Source organism: Macrobrachium nipponense, chromosome 4 (genome assembly GCF_015104395.2).
Source record: "Macrobrachium nipponense isolate FS-2020 chromosome 4, ASM1510439v2, whole genome shotgun sequence".
In the NCBI taxonomy this organism is placed as follows: Eukaryota; Metazoa; Arthropoda; class Malacostraca; order Decapoda; family Palaemonidae; genus Macrobrachium; species Macrobrachium nipponense.
In genome coordinates, this window is record NC_061100.1 from 44,003,338 (window position 1) to 44,026,416 (window position 23,079).

Consider the following 23,079-nt stretch of genomic DNA (forward strand, 5'->3'; position numbering starts at 1 on the left):
CTCTTTCTCTCTGTTGTCATTTACATCTACGTACAGTGGTCCCCCCGTATTCGCGGGGGATGCGTACCAGACCCCCCCGCGAATAGTTAGATTCCGCGAATGTTTGGAACCCCTATAAAAACGCTAAAAACAGCCTATTTTGTTAGTTAAAACTTAAGAAAAACCACTAAAAATTTTCATACTTGGTTTTTTTAATAGTTTTATCCCAAAAAGTGCATTTTATGATGAAATTGATAACAAAAACCAGGAATTTGTGGATATTTCTCATAGAAAAATACCGCGAATGTGCGAATTTTCCGCGAATAATGCAGGGAAACGTTCCCCAGAGAAATCCGCGAATGTGTGAGTCCGCGAATCCGGAGAACGCGAATACGGGGGGTCCACTGTATACACTTTCGCCAAGCTGCCTGGCAATATCTACAATGGAAACATTAGGCTCTTGCAAGTTATTGATCGATGTACTGTGAGATAATGTGGTACGGCTGAGTGGTACCCATCTTATTGGTGCAAGTGTTGAGGCAGTTTAACTTCCTTGCCTGAGCGTGGTATCACACAATAACATACGACATTATGAATTTTTTTGTTTTTTGAAACAATTGTGATAGAATTATTTCTTTATATGATTTCGTTGATGGTTATTCAATATTATTTTATTAGTTAAGATGCTTTTATTTGGATTCAAAATATAGTTTCTTCTCTGACTTTTTCCCAAAAATCTGGCACAGAATTTTTCAAATAACCAAAATTGAATAAGAAAAGCACATGTCATTGTATATATATCTCAAGATATAATTATTGTTAGGTGAACGAAAACTTCTGGAACATTTTGCAAAACATTTTTGAGTGACTGTGCCAGCCCAAGAATAGTATTATTAAAGAATACGTTTTAGCCATTTCAAAAAGTTTCATTTATTGACTGATCAGAACTTTTGAAGATTTCATATTTGTTCAAAGGACAGTACAGCTAGATTTGGTGCTATGTACAACTGGAAATTACCGTAGACAAAAGTAGCATAGAAGTGCATAGTTGTATTTTTAATACTGCTCTGGTAACAACTTCTTTAGAAATGACACCATAATGTGTTGAGTTCCGGTTATCAGTGTCTTAATAGAATTATGGTGCCATAACATACCTAACAGATGCATTAACTGGATATCGGCTCCATAAATAGCCAAGTTTAGGGTTAATAGCGGTTTTTTGTTTATCAGCACCCCACCGAGAACAGAACCCCTGCCGATAACTGGGCACTGCAGTTGATGTTATTGAAGAGCATACTGATTATGGCATTTAACCAGTATTAAACAATAGGACCAGAAATGGCTTTGTTCATTTTTATTCTAATTCATGAATCATGTGTCATTTTTTTTATTATCTATGATAGTTGCACCTTTGAAAGTCAAGCTAATGTTGATTTGATTTTATGTTTGGTCCAATTATCTGGCATTGGAACCATTAGGGTTGTGTTCAGTACTTAGCAGTAATGCTAAATGTTGTTTCATCATCAAGTCATTTCAGGATATGAAAAAGCCCACCACTCACATATATTCAGTGGGAAGTTCATATTTCGGGGAAACACTTATGAAATAATAGACCCCGAGTATGGGGAGGGGGGGGGGGGGGGATTAGGGACCACAACCACCCATGAATAGCTGAAATTTGCAAATACTTGAGACCCCCTCTAAAAACACAAAACTGCTTATTGTAATAGTTCAGACACCAAATATGCCTAAAACACTTGAGTACAGTGTTCCCCGTATTCGCGGGGATGCGTACCAGAGTTGCCCCCCCCCCCCCCCCCCCCCCCCGGTGAATATAGAATCCGCCAATGTTTGGAACCCCTATAAAAGTGCTAAAAACAGCCTATTTTGTTAGTTAAAACTAATAAAACCACTAAAAATTTTCATACTTGGTTTTTTAATAGTTTTATCACAAAAAGTGCATTTTATGATGAAATTGATCACAAAAACCAGGAATTTGTGGATATTTCTCATAGAAAAATACCACGAATGCGCGAATTTTCCGCGAATAATGCGGGGAAACGCATTATTCGTGGAAAAATCGCGCATTCGTGGTATTTCGCGAATGTGTGAGTCCGCGAATCCGGAGAACGCGAATACGGGGGGTCCACTGTATAATTTCAAAGTCATCTTACAACATTACCCTTATATATGTAAGGCTTACTGCTAGGCGTGAACACTCCTGAACTGTTACTCTTACCAAGGCAAAAACTGATCAAGTTAACCCTATATTCCGGCACGCACATTTTCTTTCTTACAATATTCAAGCCTTACCTTTTTCCTTTAACATAGATAGGGTAGCATTGGTACATCGTTTGACGAATGTTTTTTAAGTAAAAAAATTTATTGAGCTTTTGCTCCGTTTACGTTAGAATTATTTGAAAATTAATAAATAAGAAAATAAAATTAAAATAATTAGAGAATATTTTAGATATTCTCTACAAACTTGAGGTGACCCCTCTAAAAATGCTTACAATTGCCTATTTTAATAGTTCTAACACCTATTATACATTAAACTTTCATCCTAAAATATTTTAATATAACTTCAAAGTCTTCCTACAACATTACCCTTACAAATGTAAGGCTTACAGCTATGTGTGAACACTCCTACAGCTGTTACTCTTACCAAGACAAAAACTAAGAAAGGGGCACACATTTTCTTTCATACAATGTTCAAACCTTACCATTTCTTTTAACATAGGTAAGGGTAACATTGGCACATTATTTGATAGGGGCAACATTGGTATGTTGGTGAAAGTTTTTTAAGAAAAGAAAAATTAATATTTTGCTGAGTTTACATTATTAATAATTGAAAATTAGTAATTTTTCTTTCATAAAAAAGGTATTTAGTGACAGAAATAAAACTAAATAGTCAGTGAATATTTTATATATGCTCTGTGAAAAAATCTGTGAATAGGCAAATTTTCCACGGATTGTTTGGAGTTCTGTTCCACAGAAAAATTCGTGAATAGGTGAATCCGCGAATCCTGAACTGCAAATAGTTTGGAGTTGACTGTACTAGTAAAATAATCCATATTTTGTTGTTTCATATTATATAATGCTTTGGTAAACTTTATGAGTACTTGTCAATTGTCACCTTGGAGTTGACATAGCCTTATTTGTGTATTTTGATGATTCTGTATGTGTTTATTGTCCTATTTTTATGACTGAATGATAAATTGGCTGTTTATTTTATTGATCAGATATTCTTTGTCAGTTCTAATTAATTTTGTATTTGAATTAAGTTTAGAAAATGAAAATGCATTGTGGAAAACCTCAATTATCTGAAGGTTTATAAAGATTGTATCTTGTATTTTCTTTTCTTTTCAGTATATTGGGTGCTTAGAAGTCAATACGTCGATGAAAAGCTTGAATTTCGACACCAGGTCTTTAATAGCAAAGTGAGTGAACACTTACGTTATTTTAAGTTTAATAAAACGAAATCCTTGTCATTTTGAAACTGGATGTCCCTCAAATTTTGTCATCATTTATGCACTTTTTATTTACTGTTGCAGATAATTGGTAACTGGCAATAAAACTGTAAACCTAATAGTAAAAGGACATTGGGTTGAACTATTGCCTTCATATTCAGTCACTATACAATACAACTTGGTTTATATTTGTGCTTAGACTAGTTTGTATCTTTTAAGGCGTAGCATCTTATTTTTATTTTCCCTGTATTGTAGAGAAGACAAAACTGAAGCAACCAGTAAATTGAAGTGTTACTGGCTTTGCTTATCATTGCACTCAAAATAAATATTTAAGAGAGTTATGAGTTGCAGGAGATGTAGGAAAAGTCTCATATTTCAACATTACTTCCCCTATGTGTTAAGTGTCACTTTGTTACTAAACAGCTAACAAAGATCTCAAACAGCATTTCCTCCCACTTGTGTTTCAGTTTCATATTAAATTAAAGTACTGGTTTCAACTGTTTTCAGAGAATGTATCAGTCGAGTATGTGAGTCAGCGGGCTTGAAAACAGCAGATCGCAAGAGGAAGGTGGTCAAGACAATTGGCCGCATTTTGGGCGAACGACCCATGATGGAACATGCGGGAAGCAATGTCAACCTCACTATTACCAGCACAGCTCTTACGCTTACAATACTTGAATCTGGACAAGTAGTGGCCTGTCATGATATGCCAAATATATCTTTTGCCTCAGGTGGAGACCCAGTAAGCATAATGTGTCATCCTTTTATGAGGACTATTGAAAGTGAAATTATAGTATCAAGGATAAGTTTTCCATATATGTATGTGTAAAAATATATTATATAATATTATATATAATATTATATGATATATATTTATAATATTATTTATTATATATATATATCTATATATATATAATATATATTATTATATATATATATATAGATATATTATATATATTAATCTATTACTATTATTACAATACATACATAAATAGGCAGTCACCGATTATTGGTGATCCAGTTTTATGGCACTTGTCCTGTGCTGAAAATCACCATTCGGTGCTGAAATGCACCGATGTCCAGTTATCGGTGCTGATAATAGAGTATTGGTGCCGATGCATACCTAACAGAGGTGCCATGAAACAGTTATCAGCGCCAAAATCCAGTTATTGGTGATTTTCGCTTATCATCAATAGCTGCGACTGCCCGTATGTGTGTGTATATTACATATATATATATATATAAATCATATGAATAGTATTTCTCTCTCAAAACTAAGCACAGCTTTTGAACTTATTTTCTATTCAGCAAAATGAAGCATGATTGTGTTTGTCACCCTGACGTGCGATCTTATTTAACAGGACACCTTAGACTTTATTGCGTATGTTGCCAAAGACAGTCGGTACGGACGAGCGTGTTTTGTGCTGGAGTGTGGGGGAGGTCTGGCTCAAGATGTGATAACAACCATAGGCCAGGCCTTTGAACTCAGGTTTAAGGAGTACCTAAAGAGAACTCCATCCGTCCAATACACCAGTGTAAAATCAGAGAAGTAAGCCTTGTGTCTGAAAAGTTACTTCAGTTAACATTAAAATGACATCCAAAGTTTCTACATATTAAACAATGTTCCCATATAAAGACCAATTAAAATTCAAGAGAAATTCTTTGAAAGTTTACAGCTTTCATAACGCAGGTTTATTTCCTGGTAATATATTTTAGTGTTAAAATTATTTTCCATTTGATACTGTATTGATTTTTACAGGAAATTTAGTTTTTTTATGTATGTAGTATATTTTAAACTGATTTCAATATTGGATGATTATTTGTACATTGTTACTTTTAGAGAATATTAAATTTTCATCCATAGCTGATAATACTTATTGTATTGGAAGTGTATAATTTTCATATCCTATATTTCCTTCCTGTTTATAGGTCTGGAATGAATGGAGAAGGAGCAGGTTGGAATAGAGATGACCCAGAATACTACAATGACCTTCCTGGTAAGGTGCCACCCGATTTGCCTCCACCTCCCGTACCCCCATTGCCCCAGTATTCAGCAGCAGACAGTAAGAGACCACCTCCTCCAGCAACTACTCGTGTTCCCACCCCAGCTACACCAACAAGCAGTGGATCTACCAGCTCAGTGTCCCCTGTACCTACAGCAGCAGCAGCAATAGCAGTAGCTTCAAACACCACTACAATTCATCTCAATTCTCACCAGCCATTAACTGGGAAAGGTAGGTTTTATGCAATGCTTGGTTTTTAAATAGTAGTAAGCTGTCACATGCCCAGATAACTGAATTCTGTTAAATTTTTAGTTTCAGGTAAAGTTTGTCCAAAAAATAAGATTCAGATTCAAAGTAAAACATTTTGAATACTATTTAGAACAGTAATGTCTTGTCATTTCTTCATTAATCTCTTACTAAAAAAAATGTGGATATCAGGTTTATCCATTTGGGAGTGGGCTTTTCACATTACTCAAGAACCAAGTAAAATTCATGTTTTATATAATAGCTGATTTAACAATAGTGACAGGTCATCTAATTCAAATGTGCTTTTATTCATGATACTAGAAAGAGAACAGAGTAACATCAACACCATAGTAGGCATAGGCCTCAGTTTCTCCAGTTTTACTTTTTATCGTTTTCAACTTAATACATTTTCTATTTTCTTATAAAAAGCATAGAGATTTTTTAAGACATGTTTTCATTGTAGTAATGGATTTTTTACAAACATTTTTCTTAAATAATGTAAGATGTAAGTAAAATTTTTTCCTAAATAATGGTTACCTATCAAGAATATGAATACGTATTCAATAACCTGCTAAAAGAAATGTTTGAACATATTCATGAAAAAACCTGCCACAAACAGAGTAGAAAGAGAATAATATATATATATATATATACAGTACAAAGTCCCCAATTATGCGAGAATTTGGTCAATCCACGGCCTCGCAGATTTTGAAACACGTACCTTATGGGAATAATTCCATTAGGGCCAAGGCAAACGGCAACTTACCCAGTCAAACTTTTTTATACTACCCATTAACAATACTTTCTATGTACTACACTGTAATTTTTTCTAATATGAAATTGTTCTTATGGATAAATAAAACATTAAAAAGTTTTTAATAACTTGAAAAAGTTTAAAATTACACACAGGATGATGAAAACTCCCACACGTAAACAATGCCACCATTGGGTGCAAGTGTACTGTACGATACATCATTTCCTTTAAAAACAAAAACCTTTTGGATGGAATTTCCTCTGCCAAAAAACCTTCAAACTCCTCTGTCTCATCCTCCGTGAAGAGTTCTTCCGCTGAAGGTTTCAGGGACTAGCGGATCATGCGTGTCTTCACTCCCGTTAGGTCTAACAAACTTGGTTACGAGCGCCTGTCTCAGTTTCTTTGTCCGGCATGTTCACTATGTAATCGTTTTCATATAAATTTATTCTACGATAAAAAAAGAACTGATGAAAATTCTGAATTTGATATGAAATTACAATTTCTTAAAAAGAAATGATAAAAATTAAAAATTCATCATGAATTGAGTTTCTTGAATATCTCTCTCTCTCTCTCTCTCTCTCTCTGTTAATCACTTTTACCTGTCATTTTCATCAAAACCCATTTCAACAGTAAAAAAAAAATAAATTATCAAATGCCATAAGTTAGTCAAAACAAGTTAACCTAGATAACAAAATTCATACTTCATGTTCAGCATTGACGGATTTCAAGCTGATGACTGCTGCCAAAATGGAAGTTGTTCCTTCCTTCATCTTTAACTTAAGGGCAAGCTTTTCAGTTTCGAGAAAATGGGTCTTCCTTTTCGACTTATAGGCAGATGCATGCATGATGCGGATGATCAGAATACACTTCGCAGATCTGAATAACACCTATGGCGATGATGATGATAACGACCATTCAGAGTACACTTTGCAGATCTGAATAATATGTATGACAATGTTGATGATACCAAATATTCATACATACTGCGCTATGACGTCACAAATGTGTGAGGCAGAGCCTTCCATCTTAGCTAATGGATGAGCAGGAAATCTTTCTCTCGCATTACCCCTCAGAGGAATAATAGTTTTTCTCCAAGCATTCCCTCACCCCTTCTCTCAGATACCAGCGAACCCTCCCCCCCAGGAGAATGCTGGCAGCCAAAAGGCCCAATTCAGAAAATAGAAAACAGAAGAAAATGAGCTTCAAAAGAAAAATAACAGACCAAAGGAAAAAAATGCTGAATTATGAGTTGATATTCCTGTGAGTCAGTCCTACGAGAAAGCACTCGTACCAATTTGAATGGGGCTCTGTTACCAGGAAATCCATCCAAAATTGGATCACATCTGGACTGATACTTCAAGAAAACTGTTTGGCATTGAACTTCACAATATACTATAGATTTGTTAAAAAAATAACTGGATGTCTGGTAGTGTATGGTTTGTGGTGTATTTTGGGAAGATTTTGAATGCAGAGGATGATTAGAGTTATAAGAGATTTTTATTTAGCTGATAATTGTATAAATTATCATTCCTCAGATTTGTTTCATCGTGAATTATCTGTACTTAAGCTCACAGATTTATTTACTAAATGATCTGGCAGTACATTTTTAAGATAGATACTCCTGATGGCTTGTTTAATGTAAAAATCAGAATGGCTTTTTGTTTTTTGCCACTTGTCGAGTTGTAGATTGAAATTCTGCCATGAGTAGATAAGAATTTACATCTAGTATTCAGTGAATTATTGATTACTTTAGTAAAGCTGAAAGTCAGCTCAGTGGTCTGGTTAAACTATTTTGATAATAATAAATTAGTTACCTGTACTCCTTGCATTTGATCATTTTGTGAATAATAAGTTAGTTACCTGTACTCCTTGCATTTGATCATTTTGTGAATGTGTAATGTGAGCCCTTGGTTTCAGTGTCTGATAATTTGATAGACTTCACTTCTGAAGGAGCACAGCCCCCTCCTCCATCTCGTTGTGAACCAGAGTATGTCAACGATGCTGTCATCAAGCAGAAACAACTCCTTGACCAAAGAGATCCATTTGACATGCGTAAGTATTTACTGATTTAATTTCAACTGTTTTTATGGATTTCATTAATTTCCACACTTAAAAGTATGACAAATCATTCAAGCTGGTAATAAATGTTACGAGTGCTTACTTGAACCCAATTTTTGTTTTATTACTGTTCAAAAGTTCAGACCTCTTGAGTATCATGTGCTTCACTTAGTGAAAAAGTCACTGCTCTTTCTTCAGACTATTAGAGCAAAAAACAAGGTCAAAGTTGTCTTAATATTAAAGTGTGCTGTTGACAGTAGCAAATATTAAAGTGTGCTATTGACAGAACCTATACGTAGTATATATTTTGGTCTGATTGACACTTTCCTTGCCTACCAGGCAAGAGGTCCTCATTTTGCTTCCTGAACGTGGCTGGGCATGGTCCACCAAAAACTTTATACATTTGTTGAATTAGGGACCTGGTGGTTAGATTGCTTGGGTTGTCAAAGCCAGCATGAGAAAGGGCATGGGATAGCCTCCCAAAAGCCTTGCTGGAAAACACTAGGCTTGACCATTTCTTACACCACCTTATCTAAGATGAAAGGCAAGTGTGGTGAAAAAATATTTATTATGAATATCATTCTATATTGTATTTATGGAACTCTTGTTTTGTAATGTTTCAAAATGGTAAATGGTAAACTCATTCTGATACACTATTCATTATTTTTGAGACATCATACAGTAACATGGCATTTAGGTGATATTCAGATAACAAAATATTTGGTAATACTAATGTGTATAAAAAGTTTTCAGCAAAAAGAATAGAATAAGGCCTACTTCGGGGTGACGGGCTTTTAACTGAAACACTATAACTTGTTTGCAGGCATTCATGTCAGTATGCAAATGATTTAATTACAGAGTCTGTCACTTCTGTTTCTCGTCACCCTTTTAGTGATATGAAGATAAATTGAGTTTTGCAATTGCCCCTGTAGTTTTTACATACCACTAATACTTCATGTACCAACTGTTTAATTATTTTTTAGGTTTTTTGATATTCATAATTGTAGGCCTAATTTATTTAATAATATTTTGATGAGCATTTTTCTATTATAATTTAATGATATTGTGCATTGGACATGTTTGCTCTCTCTAATGGATTTTCTGTTTGTGAATTTAGGATAGTTGGTAGCCATGTTTAGGTATAGTGTCATGTAAAATTATTTTATTTTGCACTTGCTTTGCTTGTTGTTATTGTGCTTTACCATGAGACTAGTTTTTAATTTTTAAGTGGATATTAACACAATCTTGCATAAATTGCATTAACAGACTTTGCTGACATAAAGCCTGGCAAGGTTCCAAGAATCTCCTTGAATCCATAACTAATCTTTCCAACTACAACCATTTTCTTTCTGTGTAAAAGAAATTTTGTTAAATACATTATATATAATAACAAATAACACAGCAACTTGTCAGTTTTCCAGAATTCTCCTGAAATAAAGATATAAAATATGTACTGTAAATGTAATTGAAGAAATGTACATAATAGTAGTATTGTACTTTAAAGAACATGCACATGCTTGAGAATGCATTGTATTTATTCACCAATTGCCTTGAGTCAAAGGCTGCCATTGGAAATTGAAGTTTATTTTTTATTTAGCATGATACTGCTTCAAGTGGCATATTAGATGTTTACTGCAAAACCATATACCATCTTAATAGCCCTGAAAGATATTTTTAGATACATTTAGAAGTGCACTAAAGCTTTTAAGGAATTTTAATACCAAGCAATCATTGTTCATAAAACCCTTGAATGAATGTTTTATTAGGTCTTTGTTGTAATAAGGAGTTAATTTTTGTATGGCACCCACACTTTAGTTAACAATAAAATAAAAGGAAACAGCAACAAAAATTACATTTAGGGATACATTTCCAAGCATAAGAAGAAAAATAAATAATTGCTTGGCAAGTCTCATAAGGGGAGGGAAGGGAGATAGCCTGTTATTGTGATTCCTTCTTGGTACCCAAAAGGGGGAAGGCAACTACCTTCCTCGTAGGGGGGTAGTGCCGTCAGTGGACCTCATGCGGTGCACTGTTGGCATTACTTAAGGTTCTTTGCAGCATGCCTTCGGGCCCCCTAGCTGCAACCACTTTTGTACCTTTTGCTGTATCTCCTTTCATATTCTCTTTCTTCATCTTACTTTCCACCATCTCTCAACACTTCATTCATAATGCAACTGTGAGATTTTCTTCTTTTTATATCTTTCAAACCTTTTATTGTCAATTTCCATTTCAGCATTGAATGACCTCATAGGGTGCCAGTGCTGGGCCTTTGGCCTAAATTCTATATTCATCTCAACTCAATGACAGCTACCTTCTTCACAAGGTTTTGGAGTTTTTTTTGCTTACAAATCAAGTGACATAGTTTTGGTGATGATGCTGGTTTTCTTCAAAAGATTGAATTTGTCATTTTTTTTAAAGTTTAAAACTTCCAAGCTGGTAGAGGCACTTATAAAGTATGCATGGAATGAGTAAAATTCTGTATACAGTTTATTGAGAATGTACTTTTATTTTGTTCCATATTTTTAACAATAGCAGATGGTAAATGTCTTCACCCATTGTTATAAATTACCTTCTTACAGTGAAATCATCCATTGCTTCCCAACAGTTGCATCTTTTCTTCCCCTATTTCTTGCATTTAGCATCACTTGTCACAAACTAGTCTCATTAGCTGCAGCAAAACTCATATTCTAACTTGATATTAACACCCATATTAGACACCCCTTTTACTGCATAATTCTAACTTAATACTAACACCCATATTAAATGACCCTTTTACTGCATCAGACTGTTATCATGCCCTCATAAGATAAATGAAGTCAAACATGCATCCCAACTCTAATATATTGTTGATGACCACACGAGCTTGTTGCAGAAATTTGCAAACAAGTGCCACTTTCATCATACGTCAGGCTCTGTCACACAGACATTTTTTTCAGTTTGTGGACAGAAGCCAGTATTGGTGGAATGAAGTTGCACTTGCAAGCTGTCTTAGTCAGAGATTAGTACATTCGTTTATGAGGGAAGAATAGACAAAACGTACTTTGGAGATTTCTAGTCATGGCAAGTACACTAGCATGAACCAGACATATCTACAGAAATAGATGCCTCAAAATCATAAGGGTTAAGATGATAGAAATATTTACAAATTGGATTGTATTAATTATCTTCTTTCCCACCATTATCCTTACATTAAGGGGTCGGTTGCTTGATGTGCCTTCCTCACTGTTTTCTATCAAAGGCAACATCCTCCACCAAACCTCTTCTCTCCATATCTTCCTTCACTTTATCTCACCATCTAATTCTGTCTCCCTCTTGATCCTCTTCCTCTAACAGGTATCTCCCAAGCCCTCTTCACTCTCCTCATCATCCATCCTCAACACATGCCCATACCATCTCAATCATGACACTCTTATCACCTTTGTAATCTTTACTAAGCCTGCCTGCCCTTCTTATTTCATCATTTTCCCATCTCAAGCAGCGATATTCCCATAATCCACCTCAGGATTCTCATCTCTGTTCTCTCAAGCTTTACTTCCTCTTTTCTTCTTAGAGCCCATGTTTCTACTCCATACAATAACACTGGTCTTATCACTGTGTTATATATCTCGACTTTTAGCTTGATTGGCATTTTCTTATATCACACCACTCCAGCTACCTCTCTCCACTTCCCCCAATGTAGCTTTTATCCTACTGTCAACTTCAGCCTCACATCCTCCCTCTTGGCTTAAAATAGATCCTAAGTATTTAAACCTTTCTGCCTGTTTTATATTCTAGCCTCTTCTCTCTTGTATTATTATTCTCTCTCTATCTTCCCTACTGTGTATAATCTGCTAAATGCATAAAAATAGTTAAAAAAAAAAAAAAAAAGATACCTGAGTTTGGTAGAACTGATGAAATTCCTCTGGCAACAAACACTCCTTTTAAGTGCATTCACTGGCAGAATTGTATCAAAAGATGCCAATACAATTGTCCTTCCTGCCTTTTTTGAGTGCTCTCTAAACAACACAAGTTTTCCAGTGTCCTCAGTATATACAACATTTATAAGACCCTGGGATTTATAAGTTTCTGCTTGCACTTTTGTCATGCACGTTCAGGTTTGAGGGCTTTACAAGCATGTGGCATTTTGGAATCCCAGCTTAACTCAGGCTCTAAAATTACATGTATTTCAAGGGTTTTGAGGGTAAATGCTGTAGTATGGAACGTAACATGACTTCTGCTATCTATATTTGCTACAGGCAGTCCCCAGTTATCAGTGGACTCTGTTAATGGCGATCTGGTTATATCGGAGATTTATGGCGCCATAACACACCTTGCAGAGGCGCCATTAACTGGTTATGGGCGCCATAAATCTCCAAGTTTCGGTTAATGATGGTTTTCACTTATTGGCACCCCGCCGAGAATAGAACCCCTCTGATAACTGGGGACTGCCTCTGTTCTGTTATTCATGTTCATGAGAACTGCCTTTTCATACAAATTTTACACAAGAACATTTTACGCTTTGATTATTACATGTAAAAGTAATTTCTGTGAAGATATTGATACTGAGATTTTCTATTTTTCTTTCAGAACCATTCAGCATGCAACTGTCGCAGTTGAGTGGAGGAAGTAGTAGTAGTGGGAATGCTGGATCTGTTGTGTGCCCAAGTGGGGTAAATACTGCTACCATGGGTGTATCATCATCTACGGGACCGTTAGGAACTGGCAACAAACCTCTTCCTCTCAGTCAGCGTTTACAGTTGCAAAAAGAACCGTGGTTTCATGGTGCTATCAGCAGGAAAGAGGCTGAAGGACTGCTCATTCAGGTACATTAACAGATATTTCTTAGTGTCATAACTTCTCATGTGAAGATGTACTGGTTACTGTCTCCCAATTGCTTGTTTGAAACAAATTCTCCTTTGAAGTGTTCTGTATAACATACCTCAATCCATTTGTAATATTTAAGAGCAATACACCCATAAAGCATATGGGTAAATTAGGTTGAAAATTTTGCTTTCGCGTAGTCACATACATTTGACCTTGTGATAACTCTTTATACTAATACTGAATTGCAAATTACACTAATTGAAATATGAACATATCCTTTTTCATATAGAATGTACAGCACCAGATGAAAAATCCTTAGCAAAGTTGTGAGGGGAAATGTAGTTGTGTTAGAAACATAACTTGTGCATATTGCTTTACTTTATCAGTCTCTTGATAAAGTTATTTTGGCTTAAAAATTACAAATTTTTAATCAATTTGTATTTTTTCCCACCGTTATCCCTACATTAAGGGGTCGGTTGCTTGATGCACCTTCTCCCCTGCCTTCTAGCAAAGGCATCATCCTCCACCAAACCTCTTCTCTCCATATCTTCCTTCACTTTATCTTGTCATCAAATTCTCTGTCTCCCTCTTGATCTTCTTCCTCTAACAGGATCCTCTCAAGCCCTCTTCATTCCCTCCTTGTCATCCATCCTCTACACATGCCCATACCATCTCAATCATGACTCTCTTATCACCTCTGTAATATTTACTAAGCCTGCCCTTCCTATTTCATCATTTTCCAATCTCTCAAGCAACGATATTCCCATAATCCACCTCAACATTGTCATCTCTTCTCACAAGCTTTACTTCTTCTTTTCTTCTTAGAGCCCATGTTTCTGCTCCATACATTAACACTGGTCTTATCACTTGTGTTATATATCTCGACTTTTAGCTTGATTGACATTTTCTTATCACATACCACTCCAGCGACTGCTCTCCACTTCCCCCAATGTAGCTTTTAGCCTACTGTTAAGTTCAGCCGCACATCCTCCCTTTTGGCTCAAAGTAGATCCTAAGTATTTAAACTTTTCTGCCTGTTTTATAATCAAGCCTCTTCTTTCTTTTATTACTGTTCTGTCTCTAACTTCCCTACTTCTCAGCAAAACCTGTTTTATTCACATTCACATTTAAACCACCCATCTGTAAGGACTCCTGCCACTCTCCAACCCTTCTCTGTAGGTCCTCCTCATTTTCAGCAGTAATCATCAGATCATCTGCATACAATAACTCCCACAGCTCGTCATTCTTGATCTCTTCATTCAACACATCCATGACCAGCACCAACAAAAATGGGTTTAATACTGATCCCTGGTGTAATCCAACACTAACTTCAAAGTTTTCTGGTTCCCCCAACTACTGTTATCACTTTTATGCTCGTTCTTTTATATATCATCTCAACCATCCTAACCAACTTTTCTGGGACCTTCCTTTTCCTTTACCCTTAAACGCCTAAGGGGTATAATAAAAATCGTCTCCCGTATGCCGAGGGGGTCTCGGAGTGAGCACCGAAGCGGAAAAAATATTTTTTTCAAAAAATCACAGCGTGCTTAGTTTTAAAGATTAAGAGTTCATTTTTGGCTCCTTTTTTTGTCATTGCCTGAAGTTTAGTATGCAACCATCAGAAATGAAAAAAAATATAATTATCATATATAAATAATGCGATTTATGATAGCGTGAAAACAAAATTTCATATATAATTGTATTCAAATTGCGCTGTGAGCAAAACGGTTAAAGCTAACGAGTTATTTTGTTTTCGTTGTATTATACACTAAATTGCGATCATTTTGGTATATAACACATTGTAAAAGGATTAAAGCAACACAGAGAAAATATTATCCCAAAATGATGCATGAATTCGTAACGCGCGGACGTAAATTTTTTTTTTTTTTTAATTCACCATAAATCTAAATATTGTTCTAGAGACTTCCAATTTGTTTCAAAATGAAGATAAATGATTGAATATTACTATACTGTAAGAGTTTTAGCTTACAATTGCAATTTTCTACCATTTCGGACGAGTTAAAGTTGACCAAATGTCGAATTTTTTTATATATTTGTATTTATATGCAAATATTTAAAAAATGAGAAAAGCTACAACCTTCAATTATTTTTTGTTGTATTCTACATAAAATTGCGCACATTTTCATATATAAAACTCTATGAAACGCCTAATATGAAACAGAGCAAATATTCCGAGAATGCGACGTATGCATTTCGGAGATTTGCGGCGGAAATCCGCGCGTGGAGAGAAGGAAAGTTTTTTTTAACAATTCACCCTAAATCTAAATATTGTGCCAGAGACTTCGAATTTGTTTCAAAATGAAGATAAATGCCTGAATATTACTAGACTGTAAGAGTTTTAGCTTACAATTGCGTTTTTCGACCTTTTCAGTAGAGTCAAAGTTGACCGAATGTGGTTTTTTTTCTATTTATCGTGATTTATATGCAAATATTTCGAAAATGAGAAAAGCTACAACCTTCAATTTTTTTTGTTGTATTCTACATGAAATTGTGCAAATTTTCATATATAAATCTTTATGTAACAGCTAATTTAAAATGGTGCAAACATTACGACAATCGCACATATGATTTTTTCGGAAGAGTTACCGAGCGGATGTAAGGAAAATTTTTTTTTTTTCCCCCATAAATTCACCATAAATCGAAATATTGTGACAGAGACTTCCAATTTGTTGCAAAATGAAGGTAAATGATTGAATATTACTAAAATATAAGAGTTTTAGCTTACAATTGCATTTTTCGACCATTTCGGTAGAGTCAAAATTGACCGAAGGTTGAAATTTTGGCACATCGTTATTTATATGAAAATATTTCAAAACTGATAAAAGCTACAATCATGAGTATTTTTTTGTCTTCTACATGAAATTGTGCACATTTTCATATATAATACTCCATGTAACGGCTAATTTAAAATGGTGCAAAAATTATGTCAAAGTGACGAAATAATTTCTGAGATGTGTCACTGGTACTTTTTAGTGCGATAAGAAAGAAATTCGCACTTGCGCGCCTGCGTAACGATTGTAAACAAAACAACGCCTTGATCCGTGAGCTCCAGCATCCCCCAAAATACTTATAGGCGCTGGTAGGCCTATAAGTATTTTTCCGTGAATTTTTAAAAAACTTTTCTATGTCGACGTAAATTACGTCCAGTCGGCACCCGACAGACAATTTATCTCGACGTAAAATACGTCCAATAGGCGTTTAAGGGTTAAACACCAAAACATCACTTCTCTTGGGATTCTATTGTATGCTTTCTCTAGGTCTATAAATACACAATAGAGTTCCTGGTTTCCCTCTAGCCTCTTTTCATAAATCCATACTGTTTTCCAATCTTTACAGTCTCTCTTAATCTCTCATCCAGTATTCTCTCTAAAACTTTCAGTCCATTTCAATTTGGAACTCTGATGGACCGTGTGACTTACCATTCTTCATTTTCCCTAATGCTCTCTTCACTTCTGTATCCTGTATCTCCATCACTGGTCCCTCCACCTTCTTTGCTTCCCCAATCTCCTCTCTCTCATTTTCAGTATTTAACAGTTGTTCAAAATACTCTCGCCATCTCTTCTTAATGTCTTCATCCCCATGCAATATATTTCCATCACTATCCTTGATGACACCCAATTTACTCACATCCTGTCTCTGCCTCTTTTCCTTAAGTTTGAAATCTTCTAGATATCCTTTTCTCTTTCTCTCGTTCCTAGTCTTTCATTCAACTGCTCTTCCACCCTTCTAATAGCCACACTACCCTCCTTCTCACCTCTCTCTCCTCTTTTCTGTACCTTACCTCTTGCACCCTGTGCATGCCTTACCTTTCCAGTCCTTAAATGCTTTTGATTTTCTTTTAATTGATTCTTGCACCTCTCCATTCCATTACAACTTTTCTCCTTGCGACACTCCATATCCACTGGTTCTTCCCACCAGTTCCTCTGCTTCCCCCACACACATTTCTCTCATGTCTGCCCCCTCTAACCAGAATGTAATCTATTTGGCTCTGCACTCCTCCACTTTCATAACTTATCAAGTACTCATCTACCTTTTGAAACCATGTGGTCATACAGCCAATTCAAAACTCTGAGCCAACTCCAGTAAATAATCCTCATCTTCATTTCTAAATCCAAACCCATGGCCTATGTGTACCCTCTCATACCAACCTTTTCTCTTTCCCACCTTGCCATTCATATCATCTCCTGTTATTAGTTTCTCCTCCTCGCCAACTGGAAACTGGTAAAGTTACAAATTTTTGTATGCAAGGGACTATTGGCATCTGTCATGTGGAGCCACTCACATACCCCTCTTAACCCATGACCATGTTAGTTATTATTCCAACCTAGGTTAGTAGTTAGAGGTGGGCTTTTGTGTGTTAAGACCTCGTGTTTGTTAGTTATGAAAAATACAAATTTATTGAAAAATTGTCATTTGTTCATGTACAAAGCAAACCCTCGGTCTTAACATTAGGGTAGACTTACTTGTGGTAGGAGGTAAGTACTATTAAACAACTGGAGGTTTGTCACCTTTGATCAGTATTCTAAGAAACAACTGACCAGTATTTCAGAATCTAAGATATACATGAATATCATTGATTCTGACCTCTGTGTTTCTATACAATGTCATAGTTCATTGCCTCACGAGACTTCTGGGTTTCTATATGACATAGTTCATTGCCTTTAAGGAAGATTAGAATCTATCTGTTTTACTAACAAACCAACGTATCCATTTATGTAGGTTTGTTATCATTTCTGTACCCCTTACTAAAGAGAGGGCTGTCTTGCTACTGATAGGTATCGTACACTAATGATAACTCTTAACAGTATGGCTACTTCACTCCCTGTATCTAGTCAGTTCCACCTTATCATGGTACTCTTTTTCTTACTGCCCACAAGTAAAGAAGGAGAAAGAGAATTGAAAAGGAAAGAGTCCAGTTATCCATTTCACTTTCATACCCTCATCTTACACAAGATACAAACTGTTCTGCCAGGGGTACTGGATGAGTTACACAGTTTGTTGCACAGCCACCAAAGGACCCACGCAAAATGTGTCCAAGGACCTGTGGGCAACATCCTTTATGTAAAGGGAATCAAAAGTGGTTTGGCTTAACCATGAACTTTCTCTCAAAATTGTATGAACAGATACTACCTTAATTGCCAAGTATAAGTTCATTCCTCTAACGGGTTCTTGCCTTCCCAACGTCATCAGACTCTCTTTTGTTGAAACTTCTTTCCTGACTCGGCCTGTCCCAACAAAAAGTCTTCATCCAACCAGCATGTCGAAGTACAAACGTGCTGACAGAACCTCACAATGAAGTGTCCAAGGAACTGTGGGCAATATTCTTTGTGTAGAAGAACGTGAAAGTGGTTTGACAATCATGAACCAACATTCACCACATTTTAACAGTTATGTTCTTTTTAAATGCCAGAGAGGAATTTATTCCTCTGATGACATGCACTTCTGTATACCCCAAATTGGTAACAGAACTTGCCGATGAGGAGCAGACTTGCCTAATCACCTCAAATAATAAAACACATGGAAATCTCTGAGGACTCTTCCTTGGCTTGGCTTGTGTTCACCTAAAGCCTACTACATTTACATTCTAGGTGACGGAGTCTTTTAGATAACCACGGAGTACTTTGACAAGTCAAAGCAGAAACTCCACAAATCTGTCATCTTGACCCATGAGATATTGGTTCCTCACCATGAATTTTGGGGCAAATTGGAAAGCTTTGGTCCCAACTTCTTTTTAATTTACTTCGTAAGCCTGGCCTGGGAGCTCTCCCACTCTACCAAGGGCAGAGGGAAAACATTTCCAAAGTCAAGTTCCCTGTAACATGACTGACGCATGGGCTCAGTAGAACCCCAGTGAGACTACTCAGTTACAGAGTATAGTCTCACATATTAGGTCCAAGTTTCTTATGTGAACAAGCCAGCTCAAAGCTCCTGAACCACATAAAAATGACCCAGTGAAGTGATGTCCACATTCCAAATGACCTAATCACCAGTCAGTTTGTTCACAAATTATAAAACAAGGGAATTCTTCCTACCTGGAAAGTTTTGAAGTTTTGGGTCAACACAAAGTCTGTCAATTCCCACAATGCAGACTGTATGTGATTAACTGGATGAATCCATTGACTTGTGAGGGACACAAAAGTTGGTAACAGCAGCTGAATGTGGTTGTTGCCTCTTTCACTGCTCTTCGAACATAAACGAGAACATTGCATATATCATTAACTATTGTGTGGTTCTCATGGCCGTCAAGTATTGCATGCATTGTAGTAAAACTATAGATCCTACAACTGTCCGCATTCTCATGGGAAACAGTCTTTATAGTTCTTACCGAAGCCTTCTATGGCCATCACTGTTATGCTTTCACGGCCACCATAGTTCTCACAGCTGCCTCGTACAACCATTATAGCTTTCACAGCCGCCTCCTACGACCATTATAGCTTTCACAGCCCCCTCCTATGGCTGTCATAGTCCTTACGGCCGCCATAGTTCTCATGGCTATCACAATCCTTGTCACCGCCATAGTCTCAACCTTCATAGTTCTGACGTCCATTATTGCTCTTATGGCTGTCATAGTTCTCACGGCCTATCACTGTGCTGTTGAAAACCTAGACATCAACAGTAGAAACCTGTTCACCGATCTTGGTGGTGTTCTTCTACCTTAAAATGACAACCGTCATTCTTCTGTGCGGAGCTAATAACTACTGCTTGAGCTTTCTTCTTTGGAGGGATGTGTCAGTCCTGGCTCGAAGACGAAATAAATCTTCTCTTGGCACGGGGATCTGTTTTGAAGTTCCTTATCCCAATGTTTAACTGGAGCACACACAGGCATCACCGTGGCTTAGCTTAAGAGGAAAAGCAAGATCATGAAGACGATGATGACTCACGACTTTTCGTCTTGTGTGGCTTATAAATTTGTGTTATCAATTTCCCTTCTAAAACTTAAGTTTCTCCCTAAAAGTGTGTGCTCCTGAATATGAAAGAATAGTTATATTCATCACACAGAAGACGAGAGGGTGGAACTAGTAGACTGCTGTGACATCATGACTGCCACCATTTTGAAGTGTGGCATCATTGCTGTTTTGGCTGTGACGTCATCACGCTTGTTGGAAAGCACGAGGTAGTTGATGGTACTCTTGTGGGCACAACAGAGACCCAAAATGCAGTGGCATTGTTATGTTTTACAAGGATGTGACATTCCTGGCTCAAAGATGAAGACAAAATTATGCTTCTCCTTTTGGCACGAGTATTGGTCACGAAGTCCCTGATTCGAGCGTTCTCAGACTCTTACAGCCGCATTAGACAAAGCATCCGTCTGTCCATCAGTCAATTTATTCGACATCTACAACTTCTTGTGCTTTCGTATAATAGGGATGTGACAGTCCTGGTTTGAAGATGGAGAAGAAACTATTCTTTCCCTCTTGGCACGAGGATCAACCACAAAGTCCTTGTTCTCCAACGATTGATTGGCGAACGCACTGGCATCAATGTCACTGAAGCTTGTGTTGACGCCGAAGTAGAAGAAAAAGACTCGCGTCTTTTCTGAAGCTTGAAATTTCTCCAAAAATGTGCATGTCACCGAATTGGAAAGCGTAGTTGTATAGTACTCTTGGACGCCGAAGAAGCAAGAGTGGAAGCAAGTCTCAGTGCAGGCCGTAGGCTGTGATGCCATGGTGGGCGCCAGTTTGTGACATCACTAAGCATCCTGGATGTGATGTCAGTACTTGACAGGAAGCACGAGGCTGCTGCTGTTATTCCTGTAGGTGCAGCAACATGAACCCAAAATGCTGAGGCGTCGTACTATCTGCGTCTCTACAGATGTCGAAGTATTCCACCCCCATACAGTGAAGATCAGGGGTAGAAGGGACATCAACAGTGAGAGACACTGGAGGGAAGTGCGACATCATATAGAGAATCAACTGCCCCGTCTAGGGTTGGTACTCCCGATAGGCCTTACGCCGACTGCACACCTACCATCAACTGTGCCTCTGTATCTGGAACAAAGACCAAGATAGTGATTCACAAGCCCCTTTCTGCAGGGAAAGGAGCACAATTAGTTAAAATTACCTCCCAAAAGCCCCTCCTGATGCATCCAAGATATGAATCCTTAGATGAACCAGATGGGGTATGTGAAGATATATATCAAGTACAGGTGGCGATGCAACTCGATCTGCACTTACTACATATTGGATGAGGCTCTGTACTTATACTCTGATGTTGAAAACTTGAAAATACCCAGGCATTCATCTGCTTATTGCGAGATCCAGAAGAAATCTTATCGAAGCATGAGAAGGCTCACGTTTGTAAAATTCTCCGGAATTCCCACAACACAGATTCAAAGCCAAGCCAGGGGCAAACTAAGCCGGCTTTAAAAGGATGGAAGCAAAGCACTTCCTCCTCTCTTAAAGGCGGTAAGAAAATAACTAACATGGTCACGGGTTAAAGAGGGGTATGTGGGTGGCTCCACATGACTCATGACCAAGCACAGATGCCAATAGTCTCTTGCGTACACAATTTTTTAATTTGACCAATTTCCAGCTGGCGCCAGAAGACCCGAGGGTTTGTTTTGTATATGAACAATTTAAATTTTCAGGTTTATAAGTACAAATACAAATCAGTTAATTTATGCCTGTAACAGTCGTGATTCACATAGCATTTGATCATGAGCAGTTGAGGGTTTATAACATGGTTATAAAGGCAATTGTGCATGGAAATTGATAAAAAAATAAAATTATCATGAAAGCTTATAATATTAGCACTGCACTTTGATCAGTGGACTTGCTTCGTATCTTGCTGATGATTGTGTAGAATATTTCTTGCTAGATTATTCTTCTTGTTTACACATGCCCTAGCATCAGACTTGGTAACATCTATTAAGCCTTTAATATAGCAAGACTGGCAAACAGATTGGAGATCAGTGCCAACTACAAACAAACTGAAAAGTGAAGTTCATTCATGGATGTCATTGCCTCAAAAAGAAAGAGCTAAAAAAGTTGTATTAATGAAACTACGTATAGGCCATACTAAATTTTCACATGGTCATTTGATGTGAAGTTCATTCATGAATGTCATCATCTCAAAAAGATAGGATAGGATAAAAGATTAGTTTAACTGAACCTCTGAGCCTAAAAAATGGCTCTTCTCAGGCTGGTTGAAAAAGAAAGAGCTAAAGAAATTGTATTAACAAGACTACATATAAACCATACTAGATTTTCACATGGTCATTTGGTGTCAAATCCACATTCAAACCCAATGAAATGTAATACTACATGCAAAACACCAATGACTGTCTGACACTTGTTAGTTGAATGTCCAATTTGGAGCCAACAAAGAAGCATTTATTTCAAAACCCAACATTAAAAGGCGTTCTTACAGAAGACAAAGATTTCTTATTTAATAGGATCATCATGTTCCTAAATAAAAAGTTTTTCATTTATTTTTCTTTCCATGATTAATTCCTCAAAACCAACCTGAGGAGAGCCTTTATGAGGCTCAGAGGCTTGGATAAACTAATCCTTTATAATAATAAATTGATATTCTAAGATATTTCAGTTGTATTTGTCACCTATTTTGCAGGATGGCGATTTTCTTGTGCGAGAATCCCAGGGAACTGTTGGGCAGTACGTTCTCACAGGGATGCAGAACAATACCAAAAAGCATCTTTTACTGGTTGACCCTGAGGGAGTGGTGAGTTTGAAGTTTTGCATTTAAAAAACTTGCGGAATATAAATGACTACTGTGAAAATAAAAG

The 23,079-nt window shown here is 36.8% G+C and overlaps 1 protein-coding gene across 1 annotated transcript in view; it reads left to right on the forward strand.

Moving 5' to 3' along the window:
• Window positions 1-23,079, forward strand: part of LOC135211347 (SHC-transforming protein 1-like) — a gene marked incomplete at its 5' end in the record, with an annotated part of 50,508 nt that overhangs the window by 20,845 nt on the left and 6,584 nt on the right. Inside the window, 7 exons of the mRNA XM_064244662.1 lie at window positions 3,349-3,419; window positions 3,957-4,191; window positions 4,811-4,998; window positions 5,379-5,683; window positions 8,370-8,504; window positions 13,077-13,312; window positions 22,905-23,015. Of these exons, the coding sequence (XP_064100732.1) occupies window positions 3,349-3,419; window positions 3,957-4,191; window positions 4,811-4,998; window positions 5,379-5,683; window positions 8,370-8,504; window positions 13,077-13,312; window positions 22,905-23,015 (1,281 nt within the window). The remainder of the gene's footprint in view (window positions 1-3,348; window positions 3,420-3,956; window positions 4,192-4,810; window positions 4,999-5,378; window positions 5,684-8,369; window positions 8,505-13,076; window positions 13,313-22,904; window positions 23,016-23,079) is intronic.